This window comes from Gracilinanus agilis, chromosome 1, assembly GCF_016433145.1.
Source record: "Gracilinanus agilis isolate LMUSP501 chromosome 1, AgileGrace, whole genome shotgun sequence".
Classification (NCBI taxonomy): Eukaryota; Metazoa; Chordata; class Mammalia; order Didelphimorphia; family Didelphidae; genus Gracilinanus; species Gracilinanus agilis.
This window is the reverse complement of record NC_058130.1, coordinates 712,336,270-712,356,226: the sequence shown is the minus strand read 5'-3', so window position 1 is coordinate 712,356,226 and position 19,957 is coordinate 712,336,270. Positions and strand designations below refer to the sequence as shown.

Here is a 19,957-nt window from a genome sequence, read left to right as displayed (position 1 = left end):
CATGAATAGGGGAGTGCATAGTGATTGGCAATAAGCCCCCTCTCTTCCTTCTTCACCTTGAACCATATACTCTGTGTTTTGATAAAACTGGACTATTTTCTGTCTCTTCGAAGTGGATTCTGCACTCTCTTGCCTCTGTGCATTTGCTCAAGCTGTTCCCCTGACCTATAATGTATAAAGGGGAGAAAGGTGCTCTTCTTCAGGGCTCTACTTCAAGACTCTTCCTCACACACACACACAAATACTTGTGTTGCAGATATTAATGAGTGTGCTCCACCCATTTCTATGAGCTGTGGTTTAAAGGCTGATTGCGTGAACACTGAGGGAAGTCACCACTGCACATGCATCTCTGGGTATGAGCTGCCTTCTGGGAATACAACATTCCCAAATGTCAGTTTAAATACATGCCAAGGTAAGAATCTCATTGTCTTCTTGTATCCAGCATTGGGAGACACTAGGATTCATCTCTGGTACCTCCTAAGCACAAAGGGGACCTCCATCACCCAGAGCGTTCTGCCCCACAACTTTGCCTCTCCATCACTTCTCCATTCTACCCTAAGCCAAGATCTGTCAAGATAGTATAATTCAGTTCAATTCAATACCATTCATTATGGATCTCCTGTGAGTGGAACATTGAGCTTGGTATTGGGCAGATCCAAACTTAGGTAAGACAGCCTCAGATCTTTGACCTCACTGTCAAGAGAGGAGAATTGGTGCTTGCAGAGGTACAAGATAAATGCATCAACGATGTTAATTAAGCCTATGTGCTAGGGGTGGTCTAAAGAGAAAGGCCATTACAGCCAGGGTTATCAAGGAAGGTTTCATGAAAAGGATGACATTTAAACTGACCTTTAAAAGAAGGGGAGGAATTTGATAAGGAAAAGTTATTGGGATGGGAGACATTATAGGTCAGGGGAACAGCTTGAGCAAATGCACAGAGGCAAGACAGTGCAGAATCCACTTCCAAGAGACAGAAAATAGTCCAGTTTTGTTAAAACACAGAGTATATGGTTCAAGGTGAAGAAGGACAGGAGGGGGCTCATTGCCAATCACTGTGCACTCCCCCATTCGTGCTGTTACCCAGAACCACACCAGGGTGCTCTCAGGAAAGAAAATTCTCATCTAGTTAAGATGCCAGCAGTCATACTTGGAGGGGGAGAAAAGATGCAATTCTTCAGGGCTGTACTTCAAGTCTCTGCCTGACACACACACACACAAATACTTGTGTTGCACATATTAATGAGTGTGCACGACTTGGTTCCCATATCTGTGGTTTAAAGGCTGATTGCGTGAACTCTGAGGGACATTACACATGCATATGCAAATCTGGGTATAAGCGGCTTTCTGGGAATATAACATTGCCAACAGACAGTTTAAATACATGCCAAGGTAAGAATCTCATTGTCTTCTTGCATCCAGCATTGGGAGTCACTAGTATTCATTTCTGGTGACCTCCTAAGCACAAAGGGTGCCTCCATGACCCAGAGCATTCTGCCCCATGACTTTGCCTCTCAGTCACTTCTCCATTCTACCCTAAGCCAAGACCTCACAAGACAGTATAATTCAATTCAAGTCAAGTACCATTCATTATGAACCTCCTGTCTGTGGAGCATTGGGCTTGGTATTGGGCAGATCCAAACTTAGGTAAGACAGCCTCAGCATCTTTGATCATGACCTTGCTGTCAAGAGAGGAGAAATGATGCTTGCAGAGGTACAAGATGAATGCATGATAGAGGTTAAACCTATGTTCTAGGTGTTGTCTAAGGAGAAAGACCATTACAGCCAGGGGTGGTCAAGGAAGGTTTCATGAAAGGGATAACATTTAAACTGACCTTTAAAAGAAGGGGAGGAATTTGATAAGGAAAAGTTATTGGGATGGGAGACATTATAGGTCAGGGGAACTGCTTGAGCAAATGCACAGAAAAAGACAGTGCAGAATCCACTTCCAAGAGACAGAAAATAGTCCAGTATTATTTACTTGGAGGGGAAGAAAGGTGCTACTCTTCAAGGTTGTACTTCAAGTCTCTTACACACACACACACACACAAACACACAAATGCTTGTATTGCAGATATTAACGAGTGTGCACCACCCATTTCTGTTTACTGTGGCGTAAATGCTGAATGTGTGAATATTCCAGGAAGTTTCCATTGCAGCTGCATATCTGGGTTTGCGCTTATTACAGGGAAGAAAAGTTTCCCAAATATCCGTTCAAACACCTGTCACGGTAAGAATCTCATTGTCCTCCTGTGTCCAGCTTTAGGGATCACTTGGAGTCATTTCCAGTGACCTCCTAAGCACAAAGGGTGCCTCCATGACCCAGAGCATTCTGCCCCATGACTTTGCCTCTCCATCACTTCTCCCTCCTATCCTAAGCCAAGATCTGTCAAGACAGTACAATTCAGTTCAAGTCAAGTACCATTCATTATGGACCTCCTGTTTGTGGAGCATTGGGCTTGGGACTGGGCAGATCCAAAGTTAGGTAAGACAGCCTCAGCATCTTTGATCATGTCCTTGTTGTCAAGAGAGGAGAATTGGTGCTTGCAGAGGTACAAGATGAATGCATTAAGGAGGTTAAACCCATGTTCTAGGTGTTGTCTAAAGAGAAAGACCATTACAGCCAGGGGTGATCAGGGAAGGTTTCATGGAAGGGATGACATTTAAATTGACTTTTAAAATAAGGAGGAATTCATTAAGAAAGAGTGATTGGGGTGGGAAGACATTGTGGTTCGGGGAACTGGTTGGGCAATTGCACAAGTGTGAGATAGTGAAGAATTCACTTCAAAGAGACAGAAAAGAGTGCAATTCTATTCAACCATGGAGTATGTGGAGGAATGCCACCTAAAATAAGTATAGAATCAGTACAGGGTCACTCTCCAGATAAACAATCAAACTAGCAGAACCAGTCCCCAGAGCTAGGCTACTTCGATTCCCCATGAGGTTCTACATTTCCCAGAGTGCTTGTGGGGTGGTATCTCAACACTAAACCTCACAAGGCTCCAATTAAATGGAGTCCGTTAATATCAACTAGTCACTGAGACTGAAATGCCTTTTAGAAACAGATATTTACTAAAGTCGTATAATAAGAACAGTTGCTATAAAATATCTCTGCCCCCAGACTCATTACAAAAATTTCTCACACAAGTGCATACACAGTCCAAGGGAAAGTCTGCTCATGCTCAAGCTGACATAAGGGAAAGGACTATTTCTCTGCTCCTGTTTGTTACAAGTCTTCTCTGCATCATGGGGCCTTTAAGAAATGCATCTTTGGAAAAGTGCAGCTTTTTTGCTGGGCTCCTTATAGTCCAGACATCTTTCCTCAGGATGACAACTTTGTCCCCAATTCTCAATGCAGACACTTCCAAAACCCAGGCCATGCACCCAAAGCACATATCCCCCCGTTGAGATAGGAGGGAAAAGTTAGGCATGAGCACCACTGGGAGTAGTTTTGCTTCTTAGGCATGCACAAGTGATAGAGTGAGAGGAGGCTGTCCAGGAGTCAACTACTCAAGAGAAAATTGAAGCTGGTATGGAAGACAGAAATATCATCTCACTCCCTGAATGACCCTATTCTTTCTGGTTTTGTGACCTCAGACATGAATGAGCACATCTCTTGGCTACACGGCCATACCCCAGGCAGCGACAAATCCCTGGGATCCAGAAGCTTTTTATCAATGGAGGCAAAACAGCATGATCTTAAGTCAGCCCAAGACAACCATTGAGGTGTAGCAGAAGGCTTACATTTAAAGCATTTCTTCCTAATGGCTCTGAACTATCTCTCTTATAGAAGCCTCCTTTCCAAACTCAGTCCCAACATCTGGAAATAATCCCACGGTGAGTTGTTGTTGAATCTGAGTGAAATGGAGTCAGGCAAAGGTAAGATGGGAAAAAAGATTAAGATAGTTTAAGGTCAGAGAAAGGAAAAATCGGTCAGACAAAGGGGATATGATGTCAAGAAATAGCAAACGAGTCGAGTAATACTGAGAAAAGTCTTTGATTCAGAACTAGGAGGAGGATCAGAAGTCATCTAGTTCAACCTGCTTATTTGACAGAAGAGGAAACTGAAGCCTGGGAAGGTTAAGTGACAAGTCCCACATCACACTGTTAGTGAATAACAAAGGATTTGAATCAAGGTCCTCTGATTCAAGGCACACTGCTCTTTCCACCATACCATGCTTGAGACAGAATCAGAGAGAAGAAAGATACTGGTCAGGTAAAGGTGAAATGAGGGTTGAGAATAGAGACATAGAATAAAGGAAAAAATTAATAGGTCAGCTAGGTAGCTCAATGGAAAGAGCACCAGGCCTAAAGACCAGAGGTCCTAGGTTCATATCTGGCCTCAGACTAGCTGTGAGACCCTGAGTAAGTCACTTGACCCCAATTGCTTAGCCCCTTACTGCTCTTCTACCTTGGAAGCGTAATAATTCTATGACAAAAGGTAAGGGTTTTGAAAAAAGATAAATGGGATGACAAAGAAGAGAGGTGGAATCCTGGAAAAACGAGTCTCAGAGAGAGTACAATTTGGGGAAAGATGGCATGGGGTCAGAAACAGGAGAATTGAGAACCCACGGTGGAGCAGCTCATGAGAGTCAAGTAAAATGTCATAGACATCTACATCTAATAATGGTTGACAATTCTTGAATATTTTAAGGTTCCTAAGGCACTATGTATACATTATCTCATTTCAGCCATACAATAACCTTGTAAAGTATGTACCCATTTTACAGAGAAGGGAAAAAGCAAGGTTACTTGACCTCCTCAAGTCACAAAGTCATTATCATTGGTAGGACTGAACTCAATTTTCTGGATTCCAAGACCAACAATCCTACTCTAGCCTCCCTCCTTCCCTCTAGTCCAGGTCCCAGAACAGTGTCTTGGACAGGTGTTCCAATCTTATGGGATTATTCATTTTTTTCTCATCAGGAGAAGAATTCTTTGTACCACCTTGAATCATTAATCCACACTAATGCCTTTTGGACTGCTAAGAACAAGACAACAATTGGAACTGAAGTCACGAAATTATTACTGGACCTAGAACAGGCTGCCCTGAAATATGTTGTCCCTTCTCCTAATGAGGATATCCTTATGGTAGATAACCAGTCTTTTCTAGGTGAGCTCATATGGCAGAGCCAGTAAAACAAAAGGTGACTGTGCCTTCAGGACTCCAAACAACCAACAGAATCAGTCCACTCAGTGAAGCAGAAAATAATTTCATAGAAAAGTCAATAAATAAAGTCAATGTTATTAAAGTGAATGTACAGCTTTCAGTGATCCACATGGTCAGAATAGTGAGTCTTGTTAAATGGCTGGCACATAGTAGGTGCTTAATAAATTTTTGTTGATTGATTGGTTGGATGGGCTTCTAACATGGACCATGGGTGAAGGGGTTTTGAGCAAAGGCAGCTAACTTACAGATTTCATTTCCTTCCTGTGACAATCTAGTTCAGCTCAGAAAATATGGTAAAATGACCTTGATTCTCTTGCCCAGCTTCTCCATGATGAATGCTTTCTCCTGTGGCAGCACCCTTTCCTACCTGCCTCCTCTGACTCCCCTCTTCCTTGACCAATGCTAGAAGTTGGAGGGGAAGGTCTGGAATCAGAAATCAAGTAGACTGATTTCATGGCCAAACTATAGGGGACTAGGCTTGACTGTGTAGGTAACAGATGGCTCCTTTTCATGGGAGAAGGGGAATAAGTCCACCATTCTTTAACTTAATCTTCTCCAGAGGCTAGAATTACTAGTCACCATTGTGCTGGGACTAGCCTATCAATGTGGAGAAGCTAAACTTACCAGGAGGTAGGGGCCTTATCTGATTAGGTAATAAATATTTTGAGCATCTAGTCTTTGTAGAAGACCTCTGATGTTAGAGAAACCACTGCTTCTTGGAGTGGAGACACTCCATTATACTTCTGGTAGGAAAGCTTTCCTGATATCACGCTAATGCAAAACATCCAATCATTCATTGCTCCTGGTTCCAAATAATACGACTAGTATATTCCTTCTACCTGAGAGTCCTTCAAATACTTTGTCAGTGTCGATCAAAAAAAGGGAACTTATTCTACTGGAAAATGGAAAAATATATGCTAGATTGGCCTTTGAGTTACATGCCATCTTTTAATGGTGGATGACCATCTATGATATTATTACCTAAGACACAATGGAGATGCATATCTGATGTCAATCCCTCTAACTCCTGCAATCTACATTAAAATGACAAATGAACTATGCCCTTCAGGCATTCCTGACATTGGTCCTTAACAGAATCATACCCCTAAGTACCAGCAATACCAAAAGAAGACAACTGTCATTTCACACAAAGTCCTGGGGTGACCAAGGGGTCAGAAATAGCTGGTTCAAGGAATTGGCTCAAAATAATTAATACAGTCATATCTTCTTGGTTAAGAAGCAAGCAAGGCCAGGAGGGGAGAATTCACTTGTTTCATTGTTGTTCCAGCTATTAAAACACAAGTTATCAGCAACTGCTCCCTGAAAAATGACAACTTTAAACTGGAAGCTCAGAATAACTCAGTGGACATTTTCTGCATGGATATCATCGGCTCAGAAATCCAAGGTACATGCATACTATTTGACTCTGTACTCACCCAGAATAGACTGGAATGACACACAATCCCTTTATGTCACGGTATCACCAAATGTCTGACTTAGAATGAGCCTTAGAGACCATCTCAAACATTCTGTATTCATCAAATCCAAAATCCCTTCTGCCATAGACCTCAATGGCAAATGGTCACCAGATGTCTACTTAGAAGGACAGAATAAGAAAACATACATCTCTGGGTAACCCTTCCACTTTGAGAACACTAATTATGAGCAAGGTCCTCCTTACATGAAGGACAAATTGGTCTCTGGATAATGTCCATATCTTGCTCTTTGTCATTGTGCACCCACTGAATTTCTGAAATGAAGCTGTTCCTTTCAATTACAAGTGATATCAAACAATCTCCTCTTTAATGTATTTTACTAAATTACTAAAAAGCCAAATTATTGTTTTATTGCTGTCCTAATTGATGGTTTCGTCGGTGTGAGGAACCCCCATTGTGTAGATTCTATCCACCAATATGGATCAGCAAAGCATCTAGAACTGGGATGCTAGAAGATTAGGTGATTTGCCTATGGTCAGTGGAAAAGGAGGGGCTTCTGAAGAAACTTTGGTAATTGTTAATTTATTTAGACATTTTCATTTGCATCTGACTCTTCATAACCCATTTTGGGATCTCTTTGTCAGACATACTGGAATGGTTTGCATTTCCTTCTCTAGCTCATATGACAGGTGAGAAAACTAAAGCAAACAAGATTAAAGTACTTATCCATAAAGCTACTAAGTGTCTGATGTCAGATTTGAACTCAGATCTTCCTTGATTCCAGGCCAAGCACTCTGTCTCTCGTGCCTTTTGTTACCTATTAAAGCAAGATTCAATTCAAGTCGACTAAAATAAGCCTACCATATTCAAAACAGAAAAAGACAGTGTAGTAGAGTAGATAGAGAACTGGTCTTGGAGTCAGGAAGATGTGGATTCAAGTCAAAATTATTTCCTAAAGTACAAATCTAACTATGTTAACTCATCCCCCACCTTTCTCAATAACCTCCAGGGTCTCCTTATTACCTGTAGGACAAAGTGTAAAAGTCTCTCTTTGGCATTCAAAGCCCTTTATACGTTATACCCTCCCACCAACATTTTTTTTGTAAAGATATTTTATTTTACCAATTACATATAATAAACATTTCCCACATAGGTTTTATGTATTTCTATGATCCAAATTGTCTCCCTCCCTCACTTCCTTTCTAGTCTTCTAGCAAGCTATACCACAATCAGTGACAACTGGCTTCCTTGCTATTCCTTACACAAGGAACTCTATCTTTCTACTTTAAGCATTTTCACTGGTTGTCTCCCATGCCTGGAATGCTCTCCCTCTTTGTCTCTACTTCCTAGCTTCCCTGGCTTTCTTCAAGCCTTTTCCAGTTCTCCTTAATTCTATTGCCTTCCCTCTGTTGATTATCTCCAATTTTATCCTATATATAGCTTGCGTGTGTGTGTGTGTGTGTGTATGTATGTGTGTGTGTGTGTGTGTAAATGTAACAAAGTTATTTTCACATTAGACTGTGAACTCTTTGAGAACAGAAATTACTTTTTCCTTCTTTGTAATTCCAACAATTAGCACAATGCCTGACACATAATAAAATTTTATTGACTGGGAACCTGACTATTCCAGTCCTTTCTCTACCATATACTGGCTCTGAGACTCTGCAATTCATTTAATGTTACTCTCTGGAAGCTCCCAGCACTGATAAAATCACAATGTGCAAAACACAGTGTTTCATACTTGACATACAAAGACAAATATAAAACAGTATTAGCCTTCAAGGAGCTGACATTCTACTGGCTTCCACTCTCCTTACCTACAAACAGATACTTTATGCTTGATTCCCATACATCAAGCTGGACTACCCACTCCTGGCATTTCTACTACAATCCCCACCATTAGACCAAGTCCAATCTAAGAAAAAGCGACACTGTCATAGGCTAGCTCAGGAAACAAGAGAGGCATCTACTACTTATGGCCTTCTTAATGTGACTTCTCAGACTCTCAGAGTTTCTTAGAAGCTCGAACAATTAGTGGATGTGACATAGCTAAAGAGAGAACAAAAGAGACTATGAAGGATCAGTCAGACAATAAAGAGGAAAACCAGGAGAAAGTAGTATCCTGATAACTCAGAGAAGAGAGAGGATACTGGAAGAGAAGGTGTTCCAGTATGCCAAATCCAGCAGAGATCAAGGATGAGGATTGATAAAAGGCTATTAGGTATGACAATCAAGAGATCACTGGTCATTTTGGTGAGAGAGGAACTTCAGTTAAATTCGAGATTGGAAGCCAGATCACTGAGGTTTCAAATCAAGTGAGGAATTAGAAGTACTCCAAGTGCCTTCAAGACTCAACGACAAGTGCTGAAGAGCAAAACTCCAACTTCAACCCTCTCATTCCCATCCTTTCAACTCTATCTCCAATATCTCACTCAGTAAACTCCCACCCTTCAACTGTGCCTTCTGAATGGTCTATTCCATAATTAGCAGAAATGTTTTCATTTTAAACCTCTTCTTTCTCCATTCTCATTAGGCACTCACTGAGACCTGATTCACTCCATATGACTTGACTTTCCTAACTACCCTTTCTGGAAATGGTTGCTTTCACTCATATGCTCTGACCCAATGGTCATAATGGAAGAGTCCTGATAATCTTCACTTTCCATTACCATATCTAGACTCTGCCTTTACTATCATTATTCAATAACTTCAGCTTTGAGTTTCAGGCAATCCAAATCCTATCAACCAATCCAGAACCTGGAAACTCCCAAGACATTCTCTCTTCTTTTTCATTGAATTTGGTGCACAGCTGACAGTCTCCTTTTCTACCCTTTGTTCTTCCTTTACTCTAGAGCAATGATGGTGAACCTTTTAGAGATGGAGTGCCAGGCCTTGATCTCCCAGAGACCAAATGTTGCTCCCTGCCTCACACTCCACCTCGACCCCTGGCCCCACTCTTAGACATGGGAGGGAAGAAGCATTCCCACTAGGCTGCTGGGCGGGGCAGGTGATGAGAAGCATGTGTGAAGATGGGGAAGAGAATGGCCTGAATACTCTGCTCCCCTCCAGCTATGTGCCCCTCAAACCTAGCTCGTCTCCAACCCCACCACAGGAATCATCATCTCTACAGACTCAACAGGCTGCCATCTGCACCTCACCCTCATGCAAACATGGGAACCCCCTCGACATCCCCCACCTTACCCCAGACAGGAGGAGGAAAAGCTTCCATTGGGTTGCTGGGCAAAGGGGCAGGTGAAGTGAATGTCCTCAGGCACTTGGAGAGGGGATGGGGAACATATCCTCCATGAGTCCCTCTGGCTTTCTAGTGATGAACTCTGGCAGGTGACTGCAGGCATGCCCATAGAGAGGGCACTGCATGCCCCTTTTGGCATTTGTACCATATATTTGCCATCATAGCTCTAGAGTATTACAACATACATTTTCATGCTCTATCAAATACCCTAACTTCCCAATTCTGCAATGTATTTAATTCCAGACACCTCTAGAGTTATACCTCTGGTACTCACAGGGATAGTTGTACCCTTGATCTTGCCACTACCTTCAAAAATGTTGCTTCCATGTTCAAAATCTCTCAATTCTTATCATGTTTTAACTTTCTGTCTCTCCCTATGCCTCTTTCCTGTATCTTCACCATGACCTCTAATCCCTCCATTCCTTAATACTCTCCCAAGCTATCACACCTACTCTAGCTCTACGTCCTCCTTTTCAAATCTTGACTCCATCACTGATTCAGTTTGACTCCATTCTGTTCCTTACTCTTGAATCAAGTGCTTCCCTATGCTATCATTAATCATGCTTTGGACAAACTTCAGCTGTCAATTACTTCTACCACCTATATCTCCTTTGCTCTTATTCAAATTCTGCTGACCAGAATGGGGAAAAAATCAGAAATCCTTGTGTATTGGATTCAATATAAAAGTATGCCAACCAGTCTCTCCTAGGCCTTCATTATATCATTGCACTCCTCTTTTATTATTTCTTTAGCCACTTATCCTAGCAGGTGTTCAAAATTTGTTCTTTCCTCAAATTTCCCATACCACTTTCTTCCACAACCTTCTCTACTGAGGACCTTGCCTCATTCATTTACTGAAAAAAATCAAGGCCATATTTCTAGACACCCACATCCTCACCATTCCCAGTAGCTATTACCCCATATCTGTTTCCCCCTTCTAAACTAAACTTCTTGAGAAAAAAATGTAAACATTTGGGGTTGAATCAAGCATTTTGTCCTAGAGCACTTCACTGCTTTTTTCTTTTCTTTTTTTTTTTCTTTAGATTCAAGAACAGTTGCTTTCCTCTCCTATATTAATCTCGGGACCATTATAAATGCATCCTTTTTTGATGCAAAAGATGGGGACAAGAAGAATGGAATCTACATGAACTCCCAAGTAGTCAGCATTGCTATAGGACCTCCAAAATCTGAATCCTCTCCTCTTTCTGTTCTTCTGAAGTTCCAGCATATTAAGGTGAGTTTGAACCACAGAACTAGGCAACATATTCCTGAAAGTGGGCAGGGCAGCTAAAATATATTTTCCATACCAGCTATTTAATGAGATAATATCCATAATGAGCTTAGCACAGTGCTCAACAAGTAGTAGGTGCTTTATAAATGGTTTCTTTTTTCCACAACATGGTCAGAACACTGTGTAGCATAGTAGGAATACTGGCTAGATACTCAGGAAGTTAAGATTTTCAGATGCCAGAAGTTTTTTTTTAATAATATTTAATTATTTTTGTCTTTTCTTTTTAAATTTTGGTTCCACGTTCCCACCTTCATTCCCAGTCCCACCTCTAACCACAGAGAAAGCAAGTAATATGTCAATTATACATGTGAAATCATTCAAAATATGTTTTCATATTAACATATTGCAAAACAAAGTAAAAAATAAGAGTAAGAAATTATGCTTTAATTTATACTCAGAGTTCATCAGTTCTCTTTCTGGAGGTGGATGGCATTTTTTCATCCTGATTCCTTTGGCATTGTTTTGAATCATTGTATTACTCTGAGCAGATGACCATCATTGCAACTTCAATGTTGCAAAGTAATATTATACAATGATCTCCCAGTTCTTCTCACTTCACTTTATACTTCATTTTTGTCTTACCATGTTTTTTCCTGAAACCACTTCCTGTATTGTACACTGTACTAAGCGCTCTTAAAAAATACCCCATTTGATCCTCCCTGACAACTCTGCCAGGAAGATGCTATTATGATCCTTATTTTTATAGTTCAGGAAACTAGGACTGAAAGACATTCAGTGATTTTCCCAAGGTCACACAGCTAGTCAGTGTCTGAGTCCAGATTTTGAACTCAGGCTCTCCTGACTCTAGGCCCAGAACTCTATCCACTGAACAACCTAACAGCCTATTTCAAAGAAATGATTGTTGTAATAGCATAAGTGCAGAATCACACAACCATTCAGTTTCTCCTTCTCTCGAGTCAACCAAGAAATTAACCTCTGCTCAGCCTCCATTTGCCCAAAAATTTGAGTTTATACAATATCCTTATCATCAGGACTAGAATTAGAGAAGGGCCACAAACCCCTTCTCCTTGGGTCCCAAATTTATAGGGCACTGATAGCATTTCAGAATCATCAGAACTTAAAACTTGGTTAATTAAGAAAATTAGTAAAAAATAAAATGCTACCAGATAGCACATATTTTGTTAAATTCTTCCCCTAATCCAGCCTGCTCACCATCTGAGGATAATTTTCAGGCCACTTGTCTAGGCTTAAAATTTTCTAGTTAAGCACCTGCTGGTCTCCATCTTTCTTAGACAGAACAATGAATGTTTCTGATCATAATCTCCTATCATTACATTGTTCCCTATATTTTTGTACTAAACCTTATCATTTACTGAGGCAGCAGACCATTTTCAATGCTTCATTTCATATGCCTTTAAAATCTTGCCCCAATTTCTCCTCCTTTACGACACTCTGGTGAAGAAGTGGCCCTTGAACTTATCATGGCTAGACTTTTTACATGCCTCCTTGATCCCATCTCCTGGAGCAGATTGCCCCTTTTTCCTTCATTGTTGCTTAGAAACATGTCACACCACACTTTTAAGGAGAAAAAAAACCTTCACTAGATTCTACCACTCCGTTGAGCTAATGCCTAATCTAATCTCCCTTTCTCAAACTCTTGTCAAAAAATTGTTACCTCTACTTCCTCACTTCTAACTCACTTCTCAATCCTTTCAATCCTTCTAATTCTAGTTTATCACTCCATTATTCTGCTGAAACTGCTCTCTCCAAAATTACCAAGGATCTCTTCATTGCCAGCCTCTTCCCTTCTCCACGTCTTTGTAGCATTTGACCCTGTTCACTACCCCACCCCCAGTCCTAGATCCTCTCTCCTCTCTGGTTTTCATGACACTATACTGCCTCTCTACGTTCCGTTCCTAACTCTCTGACTAATCCCTCACCATCTCTGTTGCTAGCTTGTATCACCCCTAACTATGCATATAATCCAAAGTTCTACCTATCCTGGATCCTTTTCTTTATTATCCCTCTCCCTCCATTCTCTCTCTCTCTCTCTCTCTCTCTCTCTCTCTCTCTCTCTCTCTCTCTCTCTCTCTCTTCCCCCCTCAGCTTCTATCCTAATTTAAGCCCTAATTAGCTCTCACAAGGACCATTAGTATAATCTCATTATTGATCTCCATGCCTCAAACTTCTCCCCACTCCAATCCATCCAGGCGGAGCTCTAAAGGTAATTTTCCTAAAGTATATGCCTGACAACATCACTCCTCTCCTCATGTCTATAACAAAATGGAAATTCCTCTGTTTGGCTTTTAAGCCTTTACAACCTGGACCCAGCCCATCTTCTCAGGCTTATTACACTTCATTCCTCTTCTCACTTACGCAGTCCAGGCAAACTGAATTTTTTATTCTTCCTCCACAACCCCTCTATCTCTGTGTCTGCACTGGCTATCTTCCATAACTAGAAGAGATTCCCTCATTTCCATCCAACGACCTCTTTAGTTGCTTTCAAGGACCAGCTCAGGTGTCTTCTCCATAAACCTTTCTTATAATCCTAGATGCTAGTGCCTTCACACCAAATCACCTGAATGTATTCTTTATTTGTATATACTTCTATATTACATACAAATTCTCCCCCGCTAGACCGTAAACCCCTCAAGACAGGGACTATTTCACTAGAATCTAGCATAGGCCTAGAACATAGTAAGTGCTTAATAAGGACTTGCTGACTGAACGAGTGATTGACTGGGACAAGTAAGTGATCATAGTGTGTCGAAGGGAATCTTGGGGGTCTACACGCCAAAGTCACTCTAATGAGCAGACAGGAAACTGGATAAGATGCTGGCAGAGAAAACACAGCCTTTATTAGGAAGGGCAGAGGATGGGGGCAAAGCTCTGAGTGACCGGCTCAAGGCAATGTCCAAAGATATTCACATGAAGTCAGAATTTATAGGAAATTAGCACAATGCGCCTCTTTTTTTGTCACCCACCACCTATGTGTAACACAATATCTGTGTATGTTATATTTTCTTCGTCTTGTCCTACCTCCTTAAGTTTCCCAGCATTCTGAAACTCATGGGAGGATTCCTCAAGTTTGCAATTTCTAAGATGAATCAGAGTTTAGACATGGCCAAGGTCTTTCATACTGAAACATTTGGGACAGGGAGTCAAGATTGTAGCTGTATGTTTTAGGACTTTTCCCATGGGAATAAGAAAAAGGGCAGAAAGGGGGGAGGGGTTGGCCACATTAGAAAAGAGTGAATTAAAGGTGTATATTTATGTATGTACATATATGTCTGTATATATATATATGTATGTATGTTTGTGTGTGTATATGTATATATTATATATATAACTTATATATATAACATATATATATATAAAGCTGCTTGGAAAGGGGGATTTCTCTACTCATCATAAGGAAAGATTGATAGCTCTCTTCTGAAGGGCACCTGACTTTCACTCATTTTCTATAGGAAGTTACCAATCTATGATTACTAATACTAACTAATATATGCTGGAGGATAACATCATGATTTTAACCCACACAATAGTGACATCGAAACCAACTCTAATAGTCATTTTTAATAGAGTATCATAGCATATCGCAGAGAGCGAATCATTGAAGATTTATACAGTCATTGATCCATTTAAGTGATGCAGGCAGCGTGGAATGGTGGATAGAATATTAGACTGAGAGTCAAGGAGGGCTCCAACACAGTCATGTGACCAAACCTCTTTGTGCCTAGGCAACTCTTTAGAGTTTATCTATGACTTCATAGAAAGACTTTCTCTGTGAAAGGAACTTCCCACAGTGAATAACATCCCAAGACAAAATCCTGGGACTATGTGCCAGAGTTAAGTTATTTGTATAAAGCCCAGAAGGAAATTAGGAGGAAGAATGATAAAGTATGTTTTCTAAAGATATTCTGCTTGCAGTCTCACAGTTAATGTAAGGATTTAGGAAAAATGAATTCTCTGTAGTCAGGAGGAAAGCCTGTCATGAATAGACCAGACTATAAACTTTGTGGAAACACCAAGCAAATTTTCCCAAAGGCCAATGCCTTCAACCATATCTGTACATCCTTTAAACATGCAGATCTCAACTGATACACAAAGACTTACAAGATAATAATAATAGTTAGCACTTATGCAATTGCTTTAAGATTTGAAAAGTATTTTATAATGACTATCTCATTTTCTTCATCTTCCTAATGTTTTTGTTCTTGAGTCATTGTCAGTCTGCCCAACCCTTTGTGACTCCATATGGAGTTTTCTTGGCAAAGATACTGGAGGGGCTTGACATTTCCTTCTCCAGCTCATTTTACAGATGAGGAAACTGAGGCAAACAAGGTTAAGTGACTTGCTCAGGGTCACATAACTAATAAGTGTAATAGACCAAATTTAAACTCATGAAAATAAGTCTTTCTGATTCCAACCCAGGGCTTTATCCACTTTACCACCTAACCTAGTCAAAATAATTCATCCTCTGTAAGCCAAGTGGCTAATATTGAGTCTCTCCCAATGTAGCCAGTTTAGGCCTCCTATAATAGGCCCACAATCTCCCAGGGAGCCCATAGCCAGGACCTTCCAGAGTTTATACTTCTCCTTTTACATATTCATTACCACAGCCACCTCCACACCATGATGAGATGTGAGAGAAAGACTAATGGAAGTAACAAGCAATAAGTAATCAAAAATTGGAAATCAACCAAAACTGATTATATACTTCTAAGGGCAAACTACCTCATTTACCCCACCCCAGTTCCATATACGTCAAATAGTAAAAAAAGTTCAAAACAAAGCTTGTTGTTGTCAATGTTAAGAGTACATTGTTTACCACATAGGACACAGACTATACACAAAATTGGTTCAAGGCTGATAGGAGTCAATCAAGAGATTTTTAAAGCAAATATAAACTATATAAGTGGCCACAGGCCAATACCCCCAGGGCTTCTGGGAATCTTCCCTGATTTTGATAGTCCTTCCACCAGTGGAGATAGCAAACTTTCCATTTCTGACCATCTTATCTATGTTCTCCAATAAAATCAACGTAGAGACTCCATCCAATAATTTGCTAAGTTTCCTTGTGGTTTTTTTTTCACATTGTGTGGATATCAGTGGAATGCACGAGTTATTATTGAGTTGTCCTTCCTTCTTATTTTGTGCCTGGCCCATTGCCTAGCCCTTACCACTCTTCTGCCTTGGAGTCAATATTGACTCCAAGACAGAAGGTGAGTTTAAAAAAAATAATAAATAAACTTCATTGGACCTACCAGAACTCATGATTCTCTTTCTGCATTTTTATCACCTACAGTCACCTCTACACCTGATTAGATAAAAAAAAAAAAAAGAATAACTCTAATAGAAGAAATAATTAATGAGTAACCCAAATATTAGACATTTTTTAAAACTAGTGATATACCACTCATCCCACCCCTATTCCCTTTATGTCAAGAGTAAAAGAATCCAAATCAGTGCTAGTAATGAAAATGAGAATTAGAAAGATGAAAAGGTTACTTTGCTGACCAAGTACGCCAAAGACTATGCATGAAGTTGATTCAAGGCTAATACATTCAAATTAGTTTCTTTTACTCTGTAACATGGTATCTTGGAAATACCTGTCAAATCAGAATCAATGAAACAAAAATATCTTCCACTGTTACCAGAAAAAGAACGCAGAAGATGCATCTCTCTGTGTCTACTGGCAAGCAAGGGAGAGAGAGGAGGGCAGTGTCTGGTCCACAAATGGCTGCAAACTCACTGAGACCAATGAAACACACACCAGCTGCAACTGCTCCCATTTGTCTTCTTTTGCTGTCCTGATGGCTCCCATTCCACAGGTGTGTATGTCTTGCCCACTCAACCCAAAACTTCCCAATCTGCTAAGGGCAGAATTGTAGACTCCTAGTGGGAAAAGTCTATGGAAAGTGAGATCATGTGTTCTTTCCCATTGTTGTCAAGTAACCCTGAGATGAAACTGTTTCCAACAAGTGAAAAATGTCTCTCTTTCTTAAGTGAAGGTGATGGCATGCTTTTCCTAGATAATCTATGCCAACCTTAATCTTTCCAACTATATATATGACCAAACAATCTCTCAGGCAAAATTATTATTTTCTACTGACTTTCCAGATTAAGGACAGATGATCATCATCCTCTGAGCATTTATTAAGTTCCAATCCCTCTTCTAATGTTTGAAGATACAAAGACAAACATGAAACACTCCCTCCTCTTAAGGAACTTATATTCATTTTAGTGGGAGAATGTAAATGTCCTTTCTCTACGTCCTGTAAAACAGTTATTCAATTAATTCCCTGTCTTCTCTTTTCCAGACCACATCATCAAAATTTCAATCACTTTTCAATATAGACCAAACATTACATCTTTTCAGAGGCTTCTCCCCAGTTCTCAATTTCAATCTAAACAAGAGGATACTCACCTAGTATATAAAGGGCCTAGATTCCAGGGATCAATGAACATGGATGACATCATTATTTTCTGCCTTCTAACTGAAATATAGTATTTCCTTCCATTACAAATTTAGTCAACAAACCATTATTCTGAAAAGGGATACATAGATTTAACCAGACTGCTAAGGGAGTATATGATGCAAGAAAAAAAGGTGAAGAATTTCTAAATTAATAGACTAATTTAGTTAATTAATCAGCATAATTGATTATATTAGCAATACCTGTTTCAAAAGTAACATGATTATATGATTGCACGAGTATATGATTATATCAAAAGATGCAGGAAAAGCCTTTGACAAAATATAACACTCATGACTATTGAAAACGCTGAAAAATATAGGTAGAAATAGAATTGTTCTTAAAATGTTATAGAGTGGGGCAGCTGGGTAGCTCAGTGGAGTGAGAGTCAGGCCTAGAGACAGGAGGTCCTAGGTTCAAACCCGGCCTCAGCCACTTCCCAGCTGTGTGACCCTGGGCAAGTCACTTGACCCCCATTGCCCACCCTTACCAATCTTCCACCTATGAGATAAATACACCGAAGTACAAGGGTTTAAAAAAAAAAAAAAAGAAAAGAAAAAAAATGTTATAGAGTATCGACCTAAAACCATTAGCAAGTATTGTTTGTAACAAGGATAGGCTAAAAGCTTTCCCAGTAAGATAAGGAATGAAACAACTATGCCCATCATTATCAATATTATTTAATATAGTATTAGAAATGCTAGTAATAAAAGTAAGAGAAGAAAAAGAAGTTGAAGGAATCCGAATGGGCAAAGAGGTAATAAAACTCTCTTTTTGCAGATGATAAGAGGGTACATGTGGAAAATCCTAGAGATTCAATTAAAAAGTTAGTTGAAACTATCAATAATTTTAGCAAATTAGCAGGATATAGAATAAACCTACATAAATCATCAGCATTTTTAGATATCATTAACAAAGTCTTGCAAGAAGAGAGAGAAAGAGATACTCTATTTAAAATTAACAACTGACAGAATAAAATATCTGGCAGTATACCTGCCACCACCCCCAAAAAAAAACCTAAGAACTACATGGACATAATTATAATAAAAGACTTTTAACACAAATAAAGTCAGATTTTAGTAAATGGAAAAATATTGTTCATGGGTAGGCAAAACCAATATAATTAAAATTACTATGCTATTTAAACTAATCTACTTATTCAATGCCATCCTAACTAGACTACCAAAAATTATTTTATTAGGCTGGGGAAAATAATAATAAAATTTATTTGGAAAAACAAAAAATCAATAATATCAAATTAATTAATTTAAAAAATGGAAAGAAAGGAGGTCTAGCAGTTCCAGATTTTATATTGTATTATAAAGCAATAATTATCAAAACCATTTTGTACTGGCTAAGAAATAGAAAGGCAGATCAGTAGAACAGAACAGTCATACAACAAATAGTAGTAAAAGATTGTAGTAAACTCATATTTGACAAAAGAATAGATCCAAACTATTGGAATAAGAAACCACTATTTGGTAAAAAATTACTAGGATAATTAGGAAGCAGTTTGGCAGAAACAAGCTATAGACCAATATCTTACACTATTTATACCATTCACTAAGATAAAGATCAGAATGGATACATTTTTTTAAATGGATACATGACCTAGACAAAAAAGGAAATGTAAGCAAATTAGGGGGGGAAAGGGAACATATTACATATCCGATATATGGATAGAAGAGAAATTTGTAAACAAGAGATGATGAGCATTATATAATATAAAATAGACACTTTTGATTACATTAAATTAAAAGGTTTCTAAATAGATAGAACTAATGTAACCAAGATTAGAAGGAAAGAAGAAAACTGAGGAAAAAATTTGGGACAATTTTTTGGATAGAGGTCTCATATCCTAAACATATAGAGAACATTGTCAAATATATAAGAATAAAAATTATCCCCCAATTGATAAAAGGGCAAAAAATATGGACAGTTTTTGGATGGAAAAATCAAAGATGAAAAAATGCTCTAAATCACTACTGATTAGAGAAATGAAAATCAAAACAATTTTGAGATATCAAAATTGGCTAAAATGACAAAAGGGCAAAATGACAAATGTTGGGGGGGATGTGGAAAAATGAGGACACTAATTCATTGTGTGTGGGTAGAACTACAAACTCATCCATCCACTTTGGAGAGCAAATTGAAACTATGTCCACAGTATTATAAAACTATTTATACGCATACCCAGCATTACCATTGCTGGGTCTGTTTCCCAGAGATCCAGGGGGAAAAAAAGAACATATATGTTCCAAAACATTTATAGCAGCTCTCTTTGTGGTGGCAAAGAATGGGAAATTGAGGAAATGTTCATCAATTGGGGGATGGCTAGACAAACTGTGGTATGTGATTGTGATGATT

General features: G+C 39.3%; 1 protein-coding gene across 1 annotated transcript in view; it reads left to right on the top strand.

The window, feature by feature from the left end:
- The window catches only part of ADGRE3 (adhesion G protein-coupled receptor E3), a 74,910-nt gene that overhangs the window by 39,280 nt on the left and 15,673 nt on the right, over positions 1-19,957 (top strand). Inside the window, exons 4-9 of the mRNA XM_044685155.1 lie at positions 257-412; positions 3,788-3,834; positions 4,924-5,110; positions 6,456-6,572; positions 10,900-11,090; positions 16,772-16,945. Of these exons, the coding sequence (XP_044541090.1) occupies positions 257-412; positions 3,788-3,834; positions 4,924-5,110; positions 6,456-6,572; positions 10,900-11,090; positions 16,772-16,945 (872 nt within the window). The remainder of the gene's footprint in view (positions 1-256; positions 413-3,787; positions 3,835-4,923; positions 5,111-6,455; positions 6,573-10,899; positions 11,091-16,771; positions 16,946-19,957) is intronic.